General features: G+C 43.8%; 1 protein-coding gene across 2 annotated transcripts; it reads left to right on the top strand.

Moving 5' to 3' along the window:
* The first annotated feature begins 1,277 nt into the window (after positions 1-1,277).
* On the top strand, positions 1,278-15,566 carry LOC123159554 (uncharacterized). Of its 2 annotated transcripts, XM_044577384.1 has the most exons (19): positions 1,278-1,637; positions 1,763-1,865; positions 2,414-2,479; positions 2,848-3,197; positions 5,036-5,502; positions 5,642-5,687; positions 5,825-5,862; positions 5,970-6,071; positions 6,144-6,221; positions 6,426-6,533; positions 6,614-6,691; positions 6,880-6,975; positions 7,612-7,695; positions 8,047-8,154; positions 11,955-12,038; positions 12,218-12,355; positions 14,224-14,301; positions 14,389-14,472; positions 14,713-15,566. In XM_044577384.1, exons 1-19 carry the CDS (start codon positions 1,606-1,608, stop codon positions 15,093-15,095), a joined length of 2,523 nt encoding a protein of 840 aa, XP_044433319.1. In that variant the 5' UTR covers positions 1,278-1,605; the 3' UTR covers positions 15,096-15,566. The 2 variants fall into 2 exon arrangements, with proteins under 2 accessions (XP_044433319.1, XP_044433320.1); XM_044577385.1 differs by lacking the exon at positions 8,047-8,154.
* Positions 15,567-20,912: the final 5,346 nt, after the last annotated feature.

The raw sequence follows: 20,912 nt of genomic DNA, 5'->3' as shown, positions 1-20,912 counted from the left end.
GGAGCACTGTACGGAATCAGCGCATCGGCCGACGGAGACGTACGGTAGTGTTGGTGATGACCGTAGGGCGTCGTAGAAGGTACGCCATAGGGCTGCAGCGCCGCGACGTGCGGCACAGAGGCAGCGTAGGGCGCGCCATACGGCGCCTCGTAGGGCACCGCAGAGGACGAAGCATACGTGCCGGTGCGACATACGGCGACGACGGCGCGACGTACGACGCTGGATACGGCCCACCGTACGGTACCTGGACAGGAGTGCCACGAGGGCCCGAGGCCGGCGGCGCAGCAGAGTTCGCAGCGGCGCGATTCCGATCCTGCATGGGGGTACCGTAGCCAGAGTTGACGGCCGCCAGGGATGGATCGCGTCCAGCCTGCATGTGGGCACCGTACGCTAGCGATGGATCGCTGCGATCCTGCATGGGAGCACCATAGGCCAGCGATGGATTGCTGGATGGCTGCGCGGGATCGAAGGCGTGCGGCGCTAGGGCGGCATCACGGGCGAGCGAAGGCGCGGGCGATCGGGGCGCTGGAGGACGCGACCCCGATGCGGACGGACGGGCCCAGGCGAGCGGGATAGACGCCATGAACGGCGAGTCCATCGCCAAGGTTGACGGAGGTGGCGCGGCGGCGAAGGCCTATGCGGCGGCGGCGGCAGAGGAAGCGGAAGCACGGCGCGGACCGAACGCGTCGTCTGATATCATGTTAGACAGATTAGGGTTTGGAACAATGCTCGATACCCTTGGTGGGTACGGCTGTCATATACTGTATTTATAAGAGGGAATCATACAAATACCGGTTATGTTACAACATGTATATCTAATATATACTTAGTCTAACAACCTTTATACATCATATATACGTGGCTATGTACGAGAGCAATATATCGTGCAATTCACATATTCTACAATTTTGACCCAAACGGACACAGATGAACAGGACGGGGTCGTGCGTTGGAGTTGGCCTCGTGTGTATTGGATGCACCGGCCGTGTCCGTGTGCCCGCCGTTGTCCGTCAGACCGTTTGCTGACCAAACGAACATAAAAAGAAAGATCAAATTGTCGGCGCGTTGGAGTCACGGTCTTTTTTTAGCAAAGTCTACGCTGCCGACATCAGGTTCAAGATTTTTTTCTTTCCCAGGAAAAGATAGCTATCGATGAGTGGCACGTCATCTGCGAGCACTGACGAGAGCACGTGGCCTAGCAGGCACAAGTGGATTAGTAGTGAAGGCTGCGTCACTTGAGCACCTTTAATTAACTCCTTCCTCAGTTTAGAAGACTGGTTGCGCACGCAAGCTGGGGGCGACGCGTTTTGGCCTCTTCCTCTTGCGACGACGGCGAGCCGGAGGCGACGCGGTGGCCTCTTGGCGTGGCGACCGGACGGCGAGTGGGAGGTGACGCGGTGTCGCCTCTCGCGGAGGCGACCCGGAGCCAACGTGGTGCGGAGAACTAGATCTGGCAGAGTGGCCCTGTGGGCCATTAGCGAGAGGTTGAAGACAACTCTCAGAGCTGTTGAAAAGAGAAGTCCGTTGATTTCTTGGGTCTTGCGTTCTCATATCGCTGCGATTTCTAAAGGAGAGCACCGAAGAGCAGCTAGCTTTGTTGCTGTCATGGGGAAGAAGAGAAAGCATGGGGAGAACGGGTGAGTTTTCCTTCTTCTTTTTTTGAGAAACCGAAATAGAACGGGTGAGTTGTTCATCTCACTTCACAACTGAATGAATGCAATTTCATGGTTTGGTTCTTTAATTTGTTCCTTACTTTTTGTAGGACGACAAGCAAGCCAAGAGATGAGATGCCTCTCAAGAGGTCTTCAGATGCCTCCCCTTATTCCTTATCTGACGCGCTCAGGGAGATTAGTAAACACATACAGGTATCTTTTTTGGTTTTTTGAGTTGCATCTTTAATTTTTCAAATCAGGGGGTGCCACTCGAAACCTGATTTTACGAGGCGTAATGAGTCCTTTCCTAGTTTGTTTGGTTCGTCCAGTGTACAGGAGTTGGATGCCATTGCTCTGCTCTTCCTTCCTTCACGAATGCACCAGGAATCTCTCTCCCTGACTCCCGTGCTTGCCCATGTTGCTAGCCGGCCATCCTCCACCCCGTCAGCGGCCTGCCGGACCCCCCCCCCCCCCCCCCCCCCCCCCGCCCCATAACCGAGCAACCGCAACAAAATCGCATGAGACATATGGGCGGAGACATATGGTGGTGTAACCTGATTTACACGGCATCTCATTACGGTTAAGTCGAACCAAAACAAAAACAAACCTATTCAGATCCGGTCGTTAACGGGTTGCATTACAGAACGCCGAACAAAACACCCCTTAGTTGCATTTATTTTGACATCTTCAGAGCATGGTTCCAACTTATTTCATTAGTAACTAACTATGCCCATCTTTCTATTTGTTTCGTCTTTTGATAGGTAAAAGAGAACACGGATGAATCGGTCCAAAAGCTTGAGCAAAGGGTGCAGCAGCTAGAAGACAAGGTGAAAAGAAAGAAAACAAGGAGGCATTTGTTTCAACCAGGGTTTTGAATTTCGGCCGTAAAAAATGGATTTCGGCCGAATTTCGGCCATCTCGGCCTAGGTCGAAATCTATCTTCCGCCGAAATTGGTCAAATTTTAATCAAATTTCAGTCAAAATTTGGTCAAATTTCGGCCGAAATTTTTAAAAACGACCGAAATTCGGCCATCTCGGCCTAGGGCGAGAAAAATCACAAAACGAAAATCAAAACGCTGGTTTCAACAGGCTCTCACATTTATTTTGACATTTTCCTACACGACTGGCTATGGAGCATGGTTTGACTTATTTCATTACTAACTATGCCCGTCTCAATTTGTTTCGTTTTTTATAGGTAGAAGTGAAGACGGATGATTTGGTCCGAGAGCTTCAGAATAGGGTGGAAAAGCTAGAGGATAAGGTGGAAACAAATGAAGTTCAAGAGAAAGAACGGGTAAGCAAAATTAAGGAAGATCTCAGGAAAGAGCTGAACGAGTTTAAGGAAGATCTCAGGAAAGAGCTCAACAACTATAAGGAAGAGTTAAGGAATGAATTGGAAAACATTGAGAACAGAAGTAGCCAATGTTTCAGCGTGTTGAAACAAGATTTCAAGAAAGAGCTAGAAGTGAAGGACGAGCCCAGCTTAGGGATCCAAGAGGAAGGATGGGCCAAAGTACATCATTTAAATGAATCTCCATCCCTGAGGTAATACATTTGTTTAAACTATGGTATGTTCAGTGCAATAATATTCTCGGGAACAACATGACACTCACAAGATAACTGTGAAGTTAGTGATTTTTTTTAAGTGTACAAAAATGGATCTCATGTTCTCTTGCAGAAATCATGTTCATAAACACTTCCCGACCATGGTGTTCAAATGTCTATCCTTTTACACCGGGCACTATCATCACTTGTTATTAATGCAGCGGCTTAGTTCTATGAGATTTTATTGCCCGGAGCTATGCTCGTAGTTTATAGAGGTGATTGTACCCTAGTTCACTAGGGATCGAAATGCACAGTGGCTTTCTATTTGTCACACCGACATGGAATTCCCAATCTCTAGTGAGGTACCTATGGTGACTTCATCAATTTTGTAGCAACACAAACTCACCGCTCATGTTTAGGCGTGAGGATGTGCAAATATGTGGTGACATGGACACATATGCATGTCTACATATATCATGTACTGAGCGTTTTTTAATTATTAATCAAAAATATAATATAGTTAAGAATAAAAAAAACACTCAAAGAACCTACTGCCATAACTTCAAGATAAAAAATGGCAATCAAATTTGCAAATTTCTAGAATTTTATTTGCAAATTTTATGTAATTTATATTAGAACACGTATGTTTACGCATTTGAAATAACCTTAATTTGGAACTTCTAATTCTGTACCAATAGTTCCATGTTTTTTCTTTTCTTTAGTCGACGTGGGAATTTTCTCAAAGCCTGCAATTAATAAAACGAAAACAGGGTACATGTTTTTCGGTGTGGTGGTATTAAATACCTATGGGCCATGGTTGATGCAAAGCCTGTAATAACGTGGAGTGCTACTGGTAGCCTGCTCAGGATTGAAAATTTGTAGTGACAATTAAACACGAGGGTTGTACTCGTTTCAAAACTTCACCCAACATCTTACATCATGAGCTGATGAGAACCATGCACCACCAGCCTTACATATATTAACTTGCTAGAGTTCAATTAACCTCTGGATTTTAAAAATCTATCAGGTTGGTAACAAGAAATGTGAACAATAATTTGGGTTGGTTTTGAAATTGGAAGAACAAACCCATGTAGATTTGAAGGACAAGGGGGGCTCTTTGGTTCAAATGATTTTAATAGGAATTGCAGGACTGGAATCCTTAAGATCCTATATGTTCTTTCGCACTATTTCCTACAAAAATTCTAATTGCCTCATACATTATGGAAATATTTTTTTCATGATGCAATTAATCTTATAGAATTGGAGAAAACAGGACATTACAATTCTATGTTTCCTCTATTCAAATTTATTACAATACTGCATATCAAAAGAGACATTTAAAGTTCCACTAAACTTCCTCGAAGGGAACATATCAGTGTATAATTTAAGATATACCTGTTGTTATACAATCCCACTATGGTGGTAGTGGTACTTTCTTTGTTTTATATTGTCACACACAATAATATCTAAATGGGCATGTCAGCATGATAAGTGGATTATTTGTACTCTCATGTATCATGTTCCTTTTATCCTATTATCACACTAATAAACTACTAACATATAGTGCCACTACCACCCATTGTTAGGAAGCAGTATGTGTCAGAACTGAAATAGGCAACCAAATTATGTGTTCTGTCAAAATCTATCAACTTGACGGGTCTAACCTACTTTACTTATCTAGTTTTATATTTATGGAAGACTCAGTTTTTTGCACAGGATCAGCCATAATCACAGTTAAGTTTTTTCTTCATGTGGTTTATATCCTAGCATGAGAGTAGTTGATTGTTGCTCTTTTCTTTCAGAACTTGGCATATCTTCTCATGTATTTTCTGTTGCAGATCACAACCACATCAAAGCGAGACAACAAGATTTAAACTGAAAATTGAGAATAAGGTGGATCAGGTTGTTTACAAAGGGAAACCTATACGGACTGATGATTCTGAACATATAACAGTAGTATTGTACGATGGTGACAATCAAATTGCACCTGATCATCACCTTGCCTCAGCAGTAGTTCAGCTAGTTGTCGTTGATGGAGAGTTTAATGAACCTGAGGGATTTTGGTCCAAAGATGATTTTGAAAAAAGAAAAACGATGCCACGACAAGGGAGTAACCCAAACCTAGTGAAGAACGGCAGGTTTAAACTGGCTGGTGGGAAGTGTCGTCATAAAGGCGTCATTATTACGGACAACTCTAACCGCAGGGAATTTATGCTTGGAGTGATGATCGTCGGGGATACAGACGAACGAGTTCTTGGAGGATTATCAAATACTTTCAGAGTGCAGGAAGCAAAGACAGAAAAGGGTAATTGCCTTTCTTTGAATATTTTATATTATCACTTTCTTCTTAGTACTAAAAATGAGTATTTTACTCTACATGGGATACTCATGTTTCATGCTACAATTATCATATTATTTACTTTTGTTCCTTCCAAACTTTTCAGATCGTGCAAAGCGTAATAATGATGATAGCAGAGAGGATTTACTAAGGTTAGTGTTGTATATATAGCAAGGCCCAAACAAATCCTATTACCTGCTAATAAAGATGTATTATTTTCACTTCAGCTTTTCTAAATTATTTTGATAATGATCTTGACGTTCTGACTTAATTGTTAATTGACATACAGATATACAACCGGACAAGTACACATGCCTAATAAAAACGGTAAATGCTCCTGTCAAAGACAGAGAAAAGAAAAAGGAAAAATACTAGCATGAAAACCTTTGCCTACACAAAGATAAACAGTTTTCTTATTTTTCACTAATCAACAGGGCAAGGTCAGCGATTTAGTCTTCAACAAACAAGGCCAAATTTACCCAGCATGGCCAACCCACCATTTCATCAAGAATGTATGGTTCAGGCAGCGAATAAGAGTTAGTGCTTCGAGCCCCAACCCTCCCAACCGACACAAAACAATTATAACAATGTTTCATGTTCACTTCCAGGGCATAGTTCAGGTTTAGTGGGTTCTCTTATGGCCAATGGTATACCTCAGCAGGGCACCAATCAACTGGAAAATCGTGGTACGTAGTATGAGTATGTACAATGTTTATATATATGCCATCAGACAAAAAAAGGCCTAGAACTTTATATCTATTGTCAATTTGCATCAATGGACCTACATAACAGAATAGAAGAGATCTACATATTTGAATATCAAGTATATGATGTATACTACATAACTAATATGACCAGAGACAAATTTCTGTTTTTTTTATCATCAACAGGGCAAGTTCAGCAATTTCAAACAACAGGGCAAGGTCAGCACTATCAAACAGGGTCAGTAGTCAGCTTCATGGAGAATCAATCACAAATAACATACGGCCCTACAGCGGGTAAGAGTCGCCCCCCACTCTTCCCCCCAACAGACAGGCGAGCGCACACAATAATAATAAGTCTCCATGTTTACTTGCAGGAAATGGTTCAGTTCGTCCACCTTTCGACAACTTACAGCTGTATCCTGCTCAACAGAGCGCCCAACTGAAAAATTATGGTATGTATCAAGCCTAGATTAGCCAGCCAACAATACAGTTTGTCACTTGTTTAATGGGCTAACTGGAGTTGGTAAGAAGAGTTGGTGCTTCAAACCCGTGACACATATATCACCCCCACCCAAGTGCATTACCTACAAAAAGTCGTATATTATATGACCAGGAACTAATTTCTGGTTTTGGCTCACAGGGCAAGGTCGGCAACATAATAATGTTCTACGGCCAATGTGCACTTTCGCCGTCGGCCCATCGCAAGGTGGTAATGGTGTTCAACTGGAAAATCATGGTATGCACACTATTTCTTTAACAAAATTGTAGAACATACGCTCACGCTTGCATGAACAGAATTAATCAAACCTATAAACCAAGTCCACATATGTTGGGCTCCTGTCAATAATAAGGAGCAACATGTCTATCTCATCTCAGTCCACTTAGCGCACCACCTTGCCGTCCACATATGTTGCGCCCCTGTTAATAATAAGGAGCAACATATTGCTAAGTACTCCCTCCGTCCCGAATTACTTGTCGCGAAAATGGTTGAAAGTGAATGCATTTTGAAGTAAAAATATGTCTAGATACATCAATTTCCGCGACAAATAATTTGGAACGAAGAAAGTACGTCCTGGCAAACTGGGGATACATCAAAGAAATTATTGCATGATTTGGGCAAAAAACTGAGACCAACGTGAAATTTCTCAACATGCAGAATCAATCAGAAATAACAAATGCTCATAGAACGGATAAGAGTGTGTTTCAAGTCTCCCACCGAACCCCAGCACGCATGCGCACAGTGCACGCACACACAGTAATATGCAAAATACTTATCCATATTAGATGTATTTTAGTTCTAAAATACATCCATTTAAGCGATAAGTAATATGGATTGAAGGGAGTAATAATAATATTTCATGTTTCCTTGCAGGAAATAGTTCGGTTGAGCCAGTTCCGGTGGGCCATTTACAACAGTACCCTACTCAACAAAGCACCGTGCAGTTGGGTAATCATGGTACGTATATTAAGCCTATATACTACTCCCTCCGTTCACAGATAAGATGTTCTAACTTTCTTTGAATTGGATGGATAGATGTATTTTAGTGTGTTTGTTCACTTATTTTAATTCTATATAGTCACTATTTAATATCCAAAACATTTTATAATAGTGAACGAAGATAGTATTAGCCTGCCAAGAATGTATATATAGATGCTCAGCTTCTTTAATGGGGTAACCGGAGTGGTCAAGAAAAATTAGTGCTTCAAGCCCACTCTTTATATGACCCCCACCCAAGTGCGTTACGTATAATTTTACTCAGTATATAATAATATAACCAGAAACTACTTTCTTGTTTTTGGCTCACAGGACAAGGTCGGCAACGTAATAGTGGTATGCCAACAACACAAGTCAATTCCGTTTTCATGTCGAACCTGCCGCAACAGAACACTACTCAACAGGGTGTGCAACCCAAAAGTATGTACCAGGAGTATGTATACCGCTCCCTCCATTCACAAATATAATATGTTTTTGGATATTCTGTATGAACTACGTACAGACTGAAATAAGTGACTAAACACAATAAAAAGTTAGAACATTTTATATTTGTGAACGGAGGGAGTATCTCTTTATCATCACACAAACAAAATTGTAGAAGCATATATCCGATGTCACTTTGCATGAACAAAACTAACCAAACCTATATATGGTTTCGCCAATAGACTACTGTAAAATAGGCTAGCAGTAGCATGGTAAGCCATCTCAAAAAATAAGAAATAGGCTAGCAGTGGCGGGTGCAAAAAAATCATCAGTAGTGGATGTGGCTGTGAGGGGCATCCATCACTAACCTCCTGCATTGCTAGCTAACTTGCCACTGGTAATGGTACTATTAGTGGCGGGCATTGCATCATGACCGCCACTGCCAAGGAAAGGAAACGTACTTTGTGGCGGTTCTTTGTTCCCACTGTCGCTGCCATGACAGTGGGAGGAGATGCAAATTAATTATCAATAAATAGGATCACATCGGACATAAAACTAAGGAGCGTGCAACTTATAACAGTAAACAACAAGTGCATGTGCACTAACAATAAACGAGTAATCAACAATACATGAGTCATCAAATTTAGTGTGTCATCTAGTTAAACAACACAATAGGTCAAGTGTATAGTTATGCATGCAATATATAGGTAGGCCGCTGGCCTTGCTAGTTTCACTCTCCTCTATAGTCACATCAAACTTGCCTCTCTCGTCCGTTCGACTCATCTTCCTCGGTTGAATTAAAGAAGAACCCGAAAGACGAGCGGACCTACTTGTTTATGATAGTCGTGAACATGCCATGTGTGCATTCCAGCTCTACACCCGCTTCGGATGGCGTGTTTTGTAGGTTTGACCACATTTGACGATGACTTTGTGCTGCTCAAACGATTTGGCCGACCATATGAAGTCTTCGATGTGAAGGCAGAAATAGAAGTCATATCATACTAAGCGTCGGTTGCTGCCTGCAACAGAATTGAGTGTCGTACTTGAAGCAGAGTTTTTTTATTTCTACGGCTTCTATAGTTCCTCCGGACAATGTGCCCTCCGATCAAACTCTAGTCAAAGAGACATTAATCACAATGTCCTTCAAGAGTGACCAGTCTTTTCCCCGGGCTCTTCCAGGAATCCATCAAGTAACAATAGCACCTCTGCGTTCATAACCCCAAGAGAATTTAATAATAACTACCTAAAAAAGTGGAACATACCACGAATATGACAAAGTTTAGAAGTTTGGTATGTCAAAACATATATGAAACAAAATGGCATGAAAGAAAAAACGGAGACAAGCACTTACTTGGGTCGGTAGGGCATGGGGAGGAAGTTTTTTAGTTTGTTATGTTGCATGAAATGCAGAAGGTAATCCTTCACGCACTTCCTACCTTTCACATCTTGAAGGTTTTCCTCGTTCATGTGATAAGGTCGGTTGTCGCGACATCCAGAACATTGTTGTGTCTGGCCTCTTTGGCTTGAAAAAGCACCCATAGCCTGATTACACAAATTTTGAGTTTATAGAAGTTGGATAGATAGAAGACCTCTTCGAAATCCATAAATAATTTATCCACGTCAAAGTCTTAATAGAAACCATAACCATTTGGCACCTTGACCATGTAATGTGTTGGGTTAATTGTGACTTTTGCCTTAAGATTGGCTACCCCCGTATCTATGATGTTGTCATGCAAAATCTTCCATCTCAATCCCGAACTAGTTGTACACATGCTTCAGTACCATTATTTTATCCGGGATTTAAAGTGGTTCTGTTGGGTGGTCAGCACATTGTTCGTATGCCAATGACTTCTTCGTCGGCCCTTCTGAGGCGGTGCTTTATCATTCTCACCGGTGTTGGCGGCCTTCCCCTTACCCTTCACTTTCACATTCTTCCAGTGTGTCTTATTTTTCACTAGTTCAACGGAGCCTGGCGGACAGGAATCCATGGATTGTTGGGCCACCATGTTTGTCGAGTGTCGTTGGATTAAACTTAGGTTTCTTACAAGATTGCGTACCAGGATGGGCTGGCGACGTCACTTGATATACTGGATCATCACTAAAGGCGCTATCGGCAAAAAAGAGGTCTTTTGGGTCATCATTAGGATTTTATGATTCTTCAAGCATGTGATCATCTGACAAATCCGCAGCCGATACGGGGTGGAAATTGGCAAAGACCTAAAGGAGGTCGTCTAGGTGGCGCTTGGATATTACTGAAGGGCATGGGTTTACCTTGTGAAGCAAACTTGGCATCGTGCTTTTTCCAGATCGGCTTCTTCCCTTCGTAACCACGAGGTGCCAAGATTGTGGTTCCCATGCATTTTGCTCCGGAGCTCCTTATACTTCACTTCCCAAGCAAGGAACACCTCCCATTCCTCATCGCTAGTCGTAGGATATAGCTTTTTGATATCCTCATCTAAATCTTTTCCCTCCTCCGGTAGTTTGTTTACATGGTATCTATTATTACTCAAAGGCTGGGATGAACTTGAGCATGACATGTCTTTCTATGCGGGCCATGTCATGGTTGTTGAACTTGAAAATATCTCTCATCTTTGCTAACAGCAGTTTGGCCCGGTGCTTTTTTTCACGGCCCCTTATGGACTTCAGGTTGATGCCGCAGTTTTCAGGAACGATGACAACTAGGACGTTACCCCACTTCATTATGTTCGTCTTCGGATTGACGGGTTTCCCACTCTTGGCAATTCGAGTTATTTTGTATGTATTCTCCAATGTACTCGTTAACATCATCATCCTTGTAGTTCTCGGTGCATGACGCATTCCGGGGATCTTCTCGGTGGGAAGGCACCCGCTTATCATTAGTCTGTGTACGCTCTAAAGATGCGAGGGTCTCTCTCGCTGTCTCGCTAAAGAATGCTACAAAGTGCTAGCAAATTCATCGCGAGCAACCAAATGTTGCCTCCACTCGATGGCCAACACCATCACCACCATACATCATCGTGAGCAATCAATTTGTATCAATGCTAATTATGTAGGAGGAGCTCACCGAGATGGATTGTAGCCGATGTTGGAGTCATCGAGAGGAAGGGGAGTCGGTGGCCAAGGACGCTCGAGGTCGGTGGAGCTCGATAAAAGGGGCATGTCGCAGACGGAGAGCTTGTGGAGGACAGGGGCGCGCGTGGTGCCAGCGGAGCTTGTGGAGGATAGGGGCGCATGTGGCGCCAGCGGAGCTCGGGGAGAGCAGGGGTGCCGGTGGAGCGTGGGTGGTGGATCGAGCTATACTTTGGAGAGTGGGATAGAGAGAGTAACCCGGGGAAGACTAGTATAGGATCCGCCTTTTAGTGAGTTCGCAGGATCAACCACAAAATTTTATATTTAGAAAATCTGAAAAATTCTGACTTTTTTAACAGCCTACGTGCGCGGTATGTTTACAACTTTAAAAAAAAAGTTCAGCTCCAAACTCAATCTACAATAAGTGATTCAAGAAAGAGAATTCGACTATGAACAGTGTCAGCTTTGGGCGAATAGTATTTGACACTATTCACATTCAATTTTGTCTTCTTTGGGTTCTCTAAGTGTAGTTTAAATTAGGAGCTAAATTTTTTTGCGGTTGTACATCGGACACATCCGTGTGTTTACAAATATATTTAGAAATTTTGAACATGTTTTGAGTGTTCAAAAAGATTGATCTCATCTGAAGGCATATCCTATATTAGTCTTTCCCGAGTAACCCCAACACATGTGTGTGCACATACACACACAATAATATGCAAATTATATTATTTCATGTTTACATGCAGGAAATGATTCTGTTGATCCACATCCGGTCGAGCATGTACAGCAGTACCCTACTCAACAAGGCATCAATCAACAGGAAAATTGTGGTACGTATTAGCCAGCCAAAATACAGTTTGCCAAATTGTTTAATGGGCTAACCGGAGTGGGTAACAAGAGTTAGTGCTTCAAACCCCCCTGACCCGTATATGACCCCCACCCAAGTGTATTACCTACTATTGCATATAATATAAATGAACTAATTTCTGGTTTTGGCTCACATGGCAAGGTCGGCAGCATCATAGTGTTACTCGACCTTTCACATTCGCTCACGAAGCAGCAGGAAATGGTGCAGGCCGTGAACTTGTAGTAGAGCGTGTACCACAACAGAACGCTACTCAACAGGGTGTTCAAGTGGATATTCATGGTATGTGCACTATTTATTTAATTAAATTTTAGAAGCATACATCTTATGTCACTTTGCATGAACAAAATTAACCAAACCTATATACGATCTTGCCCACAGTCAATTTACGGTTTACACCCAGCCACATTAGCCACATTGCTCGCTGGGTGTGACAACTACAATAAAAGCTGGGCTTACACTGCAAAAATAGAAGAAGTAAAAAACAGTCATGAGCTGTCAGACTAGAGATGGATGGCACAGATTCGGGCAAAGGGACCTCATGCCACTTAAATGTGCATTTTATGAAAACTCCCTACTGACAGTTAGATATAAACAAAACTTTGCACGAACTAGAGTGGATTTTTGGAGCGCGGGTGCATTGGGTCACCTTATTTTAAATAGTTTAAAAACACATTTAAAGTTTTTAAAAAATTCTGAAAATAATTCTATATGATTATATGATGTAAATTACACATGTGTAAAGTTCAGTGATGAAATAAGTAAACGTGTGAGCTATACAAAAATGAAAAAAAAATGATGATTTCCAAATAGTGAATAATACATGCACACCGTTCAATTTTTTTTCAACATCACGATTTTATCAATTTTATGCAACTCACATGGTTACTTATTTTGTCATGAGGATGTGCACATGTGTAATATACGTACATATGAACATGTTGAATTTTTTGGGGATTTTTTTGGATACTTTAAAATACCATTTTGGCACTATCCAAAATATAGGGCTCACTAGAACTCGTGCACCAAGTGACTTTTTGCCTCAAGTACACTGCCAATCGTTCTGTTCAGCCATTTATATAGATCTGTATATCGATGACGCCCTCTATCCTCTTTGTTTTATAAAATCTTTGCGCATATCTGTTGCATGAAATTCATGCATATTTCAGTACATAAGTGGACATTACTACATCAGTAATCACACAAGGAAGCTCAACATGCTTGTCACTAAAAATTTAGTCAATAACTTAATATCTATCACAAACAGGTGAGCACATGACTACATGAGAAAACTAAGCCATGCCCTTCAAGCATAACTAAGCATACAAGTCAAATAGGACCATCCAACTCAACACAAGAAACTTATGTACATATTAAGTGATACATAGAAGGATCGATTTTAGTACTTGACCAGCCAGACTATTCAGTTGAGCACAAGTAAGTGTCAGTGTACGCTCACACAAAAGAACTAAAATTATCTTGTAGAGAAATTATTGCAACTGTAATTGAGGAAGGGAAGCCTTTGCTATATATGCTTCCCTCCATCTCTAGTTCTTATGCTTCTAGTTGTCTGAGCATCATCCATGTACAGATACAATAACAAATTTATAGTTTACATCACCAGGCAAGAAATAGAAAAATGATTATGTTCTCTGATGGACTAAAAAAAGTTGTAAGAGCAACCTGTAACAAGCATATCTTTTGTGCTTGAAGCACTGGAATACTACATTTTAGTGACTAGCATGAAAATAAAGTAAGATTATCAGGAGAACTGAAACACTGAGAGAAGCACAGTACCGTGAAGAGAGAAGCACACGGCAAAATATATTCATAGCTTGGCAATGACAGATCACTTGTATCATCAGAAAAGTGAAAGTGTAATTTGATTTCATTGCAAGTTCCAACTTCTCATTGTTTCGTTAAATAAAAAGTTCAGTTGGCTTCCAAGCAATCAGAATAGCGTCATTGTATCATGCCTACATATTAGGCTGCCAAGAATACAGTTTGTCACTTGTTTAATGGGCTAACCGGAGTTGGTAAGAAGAGTTAGTGCTTCAAACCCTCTGACCCGAATATGACCCCCACCCAAGTGTAGCACCTAAAACTGTATATAATATGACCACGAAGTAATTTCTGGTTTTGGCTCACAGGGCAAAGTCGGCAACATAATTCTGTTACACAAACTTTCGCCGTCCTGCCGTCGCAAACACTCGCTAACGCAGCAGCAGGTAGGTGGTAACACCCCCCCCCCCTCCCCTCTCTGCAAGGTGCTGCATAGTGTAATTAAACCAATTGCATGTCGTGTGCGCTTGCAGGAAATGGTGCAGGCGGTGAACTTGTAGTTGAGGATATATTGCAACAGAACACTACTCAACAGGGTGTTCAACTGGATAATCATAGTAAGCACACTATTTCTTTAACAAAATTGTAAAAGCATACATCTTATTTTACCTATTAAGTAGAGGATCAAGTAATGATCTGATGGATGAAATGCTTTCGGATGAACTACTCAATCAAGGGCTTCCCAATATATTTACTAACTTCTCTTCTATATATACGATGCTCCAAAAACTATTGCACTACTTCCTTCTAATAATTAATGCACGGCTGGTTGTTATTTACTTTTATTTCCTTCGTAGGATCGGATCTGGGGTTGGGTCTCGGTTTATCAACTCACAATATCCCTACCGGCCCTTCTGCTGGCGATTTGCATGACAACTATATGGATGAGACTCTGCGCCACCTCCATGATAATCTACTCGCCCCTGATGACCCCGGATACCTTGGACTTCTCAGCCATGCAGAGGCAGCCGATCAGGGAGGGCCTTCTGCAGGCACTCGACAATGGAGCACCAACCAGCTGCATGCTGGTTATTCTGCTGGCATGCACTTGTCCGGGTTTCGCCCTCAAACTGAAGATGGTGGATCTACTGTCTCTGGTCTACGTACTGCTGCACCAGCTCCAGAGGGCACCCAGATGGATTTCACCCAGCCTACGGTTATGGCACCATGGGAGCCATGAGGCTCGTCTTCTCGAACTACCGAGGCATACGTACCTTGTTAAAGTAAAGTTATCTGCCTACCGAGTTGGGGGTTTGTTGCACCCTCAGCTTCTCCCAGAATCTTGAACCCATCTTGAACCCATATTTTTTTACAATCCTAACTAGTTAGGATTCCTATGGATAAAAAAATATGGGTTCAAGATTCTGGGAGAAGCTGAGTGGAGGGTCGATTCTCAAGATTCTGGGAGAATCGGCCAAAAGAACTAGGCCTGTCTTCGACTATTTGCACTTCTGCGGCGTGATTTGTGCCATGATGGTGGGTAATGGGCATCGATATTGAACCACAAAGTTTGCATTGCACGTGGTGGGTTATTTTTTGGCATTTCTCCATTGCGTGTTGGTTTCGGGGCATGGATGACAGTTGTGAGCAAAGATTCTACAAGTTGATATTTTGTCCGTTATCTCTAAATTAGTGCGAGTGACACTGCGGTTCTTTTTGGTGTCTGTTTGATACCAAAATATCTAGGACTTTACAACATTCACTGAGAGTACTTCTCTGTTTTTTTATAGGGATAAGTATATTTTTCACCCTCGAACTCTGGCGAAAGTATAGAAATCGTCCCTCAACTCCGAAACCACTAAAACCCAGTCCCTCAACTGTTTAAACCGGATACTTTTCGTCCCTGGCGACACTTAAGATGGTTTTGGTATGACGTGGACCCGGTTTTAACTAAAACCGTCCACGCGGCCTGGTTTTGCAAAATTAATTAAGAGAGCAAAATCTGGAGATTGACTGGCAAAGAATGGATCGGTCCCGATTCATAGCAAGTTGAGCTACCTGTGATTTGCCCATCCTTTAAATCAACCACATCAGACTCGAGCAACAGCTCTACGGCGACGCACAAGGTCTCTTCGTTGCCGTCCGTGAGGATTGGGATGCTGCGTCGTTGCATGGAGGGAAAATCGGGCCTGCTGTCGCCATCTGCATCCTAGCCGAGGGATTCACCGTGCGAACCCTGCCTGAATCGCTGCCGCTGCCTAAATCGCCGTTGCCGCCCAGCCAGCCACCACCGCCTAAATCGCCGTTGCCACCGCCCTGCACAGCCAGCCGCCACCACGCAGCCGCCGCCCTGCCTAGCCAGCAACCGGCGCGCGTGAATCCCCGCCAGGCCACGCCTCACTTCTGGCGGCCGCCGCCCATGGCGAATCGCCGTCGCTGCTGCTCTATGGTTCATGAGATAAAGGGGATCGAGTGAATGCGGGAGAGAGAGAGGGGCAGCAAGGCCCTTAGACACTTTACTGATGTGGCGGTCAAAACCAGGCTATGTGGGCGGTTTTAGTCCACATCGTACTAAAACCACCAAAAGCGTTATGAGGGATGAAAAATATCTGATTTAAATAGTTGAGGGATCGAATTTTAGTGGTTTTAAAGTTGAGGGACGATTTCTATACTTTCAATAAAGTTTGAAGATGAAAAATATACTTACTTTTTTATAAGTCTGCATATAACTTCTTTACATTTACTGGTTCAGTTTGCGCCTTACCCATTTAGAAGAGAGACCAAAACATGGACAAGATATCAAAAGAGACACAAACCTTGCATGCTTACAAATACCAAAGAAGTGCATCGTTGAATATTCAAGTATCCTAACTCCGTCGTAACTCCACAAACATTTTAAAATCCTGTGGATATTGCAGGATGATATGGAAAGGAGACAATTATACATACCAGACACCAATAGGTTGGTTCAGGTGTGATTCCTACAAAACATATATAAGTAGCATTAATTACTATTCCTATAGGTTGGTTCAGGTGTGATTCCTACAAAACATAAGTAGCATTACTACTCCTATAGGTTGGTTCAGGCGTGATTACTATTCCTGCAAAACATAGGTTGATTCAGGAGACAATTATACATATCAGACACCAATAGGTTGGTTCAGGTGTGAGTACTTAAACTTAAAACAAAAGGCAGTTATGGATGTGTAGAGGCGAATCAAGGCTAATAAGGATTTGCTTTTTGGTTTGTCTATCAATATATGCATAAGAATAACCAAATAATTTCTTCAGAAGCAAGTGAGGTTTTGAGTTTTTGCTAGGAACAAGTGAGACATTTTATTTCTTCAGAAACTAGCTCATAAAATACTTCAAATGTAAGCCAACTCATAAAATATTTCACAACCTAAAAAAAAGGAAAAATAAGCCATTCTTATTGAATTGCCAGCCATATATAAAGTACTCCCTCCGTCCCATAATGTAAGACTTTTTTGTAGTGTTAAAAAACGTCTTACATTATGGGACGGAGGGAGTAGCAAATAGCACCAGGCTAACTGGCTAAGGCAGGTGCAAATTCAATTCAACTTACAGGAACTTCTTCCCAACTCCCGGTTCAGACTACTGATGGGATTCAACATTCATTAGTCAGAACTAAGCTTCTACATATTGAGATACAAATTGAACCAAAAAACACGCACACAATAAGACGTAAAGGAACATAGGCAAACCAATAAACTGTAGCATGACACAACGGCTGTCATTGAATGGCATTCCAAAGAAAAGCCAAAAATAAACATGGAGGCATCAGCGAGATATTTAGATAAACTTACTGAACATTCCCAAAATTTGTAAACACAGCTCAGTTTTGCAACAAAATTTGTAATAGATAATATAAAACACACCGGAGCGCCACGGATGGTGCCGGCGGGGCCTCGGTTGCCCTGCTTCTGCGTGGGGAACCCCGGATCTGGAGCAGCGGCTCCATTGGCAAGGCACGGGCGGTGGATCTGGTGTCCCGGCCACGCGGGCGACGGGATCCGGTGGTCGTTGGCAGCCGGGCGGCTTCCGCGGCGATCGGTGCGCGATCTGGCGCCTCCCCTCCTTCCATGTTCAGCGTGCGGGCCAGCCTGGTCGGGCCGCACTTCCTCTTGGTTGCCGGTTCTGTACAGGAGGCACCGCTGGTGGCGGGGATCTAGTTCGTGCGAAATCCATGACCGACCATGACCGCCGCGCCGACGGCGAAGCCTGAGGGCGCCGTTCCCCTCCTTGGAGGCGTCGATATGGACTGATCTCGTCACTTCACCTTTCCCTAGGTCTCCCGGGCGAAAGCCCTAACTTTGTTGGGTGGCGGCGGCGCTGGCGGCGGTGGGCGACGGCGGTGGTGCGGCCATATCCTAGCAGGGATTTACGTCCGTTGCTTGAAGATGGACTCGCGTAGGTGGAGGTCGTCGGCTGGCGTCGTGGTGGCGTCAATGGCCAAGGACCTGCCAAGGCTCGCGTAGGTGAAGGTCGTCGATGGTGGAGGACCTGCCAAGATTGTCACCTCAATCTGCTCTAAAGATGGGCCAGTGAAAGATGGCGGCGACGACACATGTGAGTGCGTCGGACCGGTTTGTGTCCCGGACCCGGCAGATGGCTCGGTCAGGGCCTCCGGCTTTAGATGTTAGGCTTAGGTGAGAGGTCTGGGTATGTGGCCCAGCTTGCACCCCTTCATCATTTAGATAGGAGTAGCGGCAGATTTTGTCAAGATGGCGCATTCAGGCATATTGTTGTTATACTTTATAAGGTCCTCAAGAATAATCAATAAAATGGCCGCATACATCTTTCAGATGCAGAGGTCGGGGATCATCCTCCTTTTCCAAAAAAACTACTGCCAAATTTAACGAACATTCTCAAAACAGCATATACTCTTTAATATCGTAAAAATGAAGAATGTGTGCAGGATGCTGCGCAAAACATACAATGCGTATGTAGACCCTGGTAGCATTCAGGTGTTAGTTGAAACATTTAGCCCTGCACACCCTGGTCATGTATCAACTTGTGCCACTGACAAGCATACATGTCATAGAGACAAAATCTTGAACCATTTAGCACTAAACCACATCACACTGTCCAGGAACCGAGGGCAGTACACGTAGGTGAGGTAAACATACGTCATGACTATACATGGATGCATAGTCAGCACAGACAGAGAGGAACCTAGCTGCGCTTTAGTTCACTAAAAAACGTGATACAAAACACAAGTTAACTAGACATGCAAACATGACAAACACAAACAGAGACGGTGTGTCGCCAGATGCATACACCCCCCGTCGCCAAGACAGCGTCAAGAACACTGGGCTGGTTCAGGTCTTGGGTCTTGGCCTACAACACAGAAAGCCCCCTCACTTTACAACTAAGCCAATCAGGTTCAGGTGAATATGCTGAATAAATAGGCAAATTTTCGACTAATTTAATACATAAGTAGATGACTAGCATGGCATTGACAGAATTAACGACATACTGATACTGATCTAAACAAGCACGTACTACACAAAGAGTAGACAGATAATCAGGAGGGGGATAAACATGTTATACCCTCCAGTAGGCCATGCAGAAGCCGCCACGGCGGTGGCGGCAGCAGCAGCGTCCTCGGCGGCCTTCTTGTCGGCCTCGATCTTCTTGGCGGCGGCACGTTCGGCGTCGGTGGATATGGTGATGACGAAGACGACGCAGACATAGAGGAGGTAGTGGATCGGAGGCGAGAAGTCGCGTAGTCGCATCCCAAAAACCTATTCGCCTCTCTCCCATACAGGAGCCGAAGATACGGGGTTTCGGAAACCTGCTCTCCCGTCGACCGTGTACGCGGCAGACGGGATGGAGTCACCGGCGGCAGCAGCATCAAAGAAACGACGTGGGCCGTTCGCTGGGAGCAGATGTGATCTGTTCGTGGCGGCTAGGGTTAGGAGACACCGCACACTTATATAGGCGCAGCCGCGTGGAGAGACGTAGGCTTGACCCACGTACGAGTCTGTGACAACCCACGATCCGATGTCTCACATCGTGGCCCAGCTGTCAAAAAACTCTCCGTTAGTGACTGGCAAAAATAAGCGCGTAGGTGTGAGCTCGGCTCAGCTCATTCCCTCAACCCGTCGTGACGAGGCGTGGCGTGGCAAGGCGGGCGGCGGAGGAGGAGTGCACGAGGGCCTCTTCTCTTCTCAAGCTCCAATAGCATGTAGAAGAGAAACCTTTATAAGGAGGTCCAACTCCTCTTCCACTTCTGGGTTGGGACTAAACTTCCCACTACACCTAGTGCCAAATAAACCCAAATGCGCCCTTAGAGATTTTTCAGAAATTGCTATATGGGCCTAAAGCCCATCCCAAATTTCAGCAATCCCCCACCAGATCTCGAGGGCCCATTGTGTCTTCTGTTCCAATTGCTGTTTCGATATACTAGTGTTTGAGTGAAGACCTGTTAAGGTTGAGCTTCACCTAGAGAAAGTAGCTACACTCCTTCACAACTGAACAATGGACTATGCCTTGAATTGTTAGTTTGGCGTAAAGAAGATTCACCACATGTCTTACTAGTACTAGGCTGTCGAAGGCTGACCCCTCGGGTGGAGCATATAAGTCACACTCCTGGCCTATTCATGAGCTTACTAGAGATCACCCCAATCTCATAGACTGTGACCAGCAGTCGGGCTCATATAGGTGTGTTCCTCCAAAGATTGCTCTGTAGGATAGCATCTTGCTTACATAAGCTTTGGAACACATTAAGACATTAGTCATCCAACCATACAGTATCGAGAGTATTGCATCTCCAACAAAGTGGGTTAGTGTAGTTACTCTCCTCAGTTCACCACTGACTTGTTTTCCCAGGTCCTACTTCACGGGATCTCCGATCACATAGGTTGGGTTACCACCATGGCAACTCATGTGGGTCTCATACCCATCTCCCTCGATGCACTACCTATCACAACACATGATAGCCCTTTTGTAAAGGGATCTGCCAGATTCTTAGTCGTATGGACATACTCCAACGCTATCACTCCAGAGTTTCTTAATTTTCTCACAACTTTTA

This window comes from Triticum aestivum, chromosome 7B (genome assembly GCF_018294505.1).
Source record: "Triticum aestivum cultivar Chinese Spring chromosome 7B, IWGSC CS RefSeq v2.1, whole genome shotgun sequence".
NCBI lineage: Eukaryota > Viridiplantae > Streptophyta > Magnoliopsida > Poales > Poaceae > Triticum > Triticum aestivum.
This window is presented reverse-complemented; position numbering and strand designations above follow the sequence as displayed.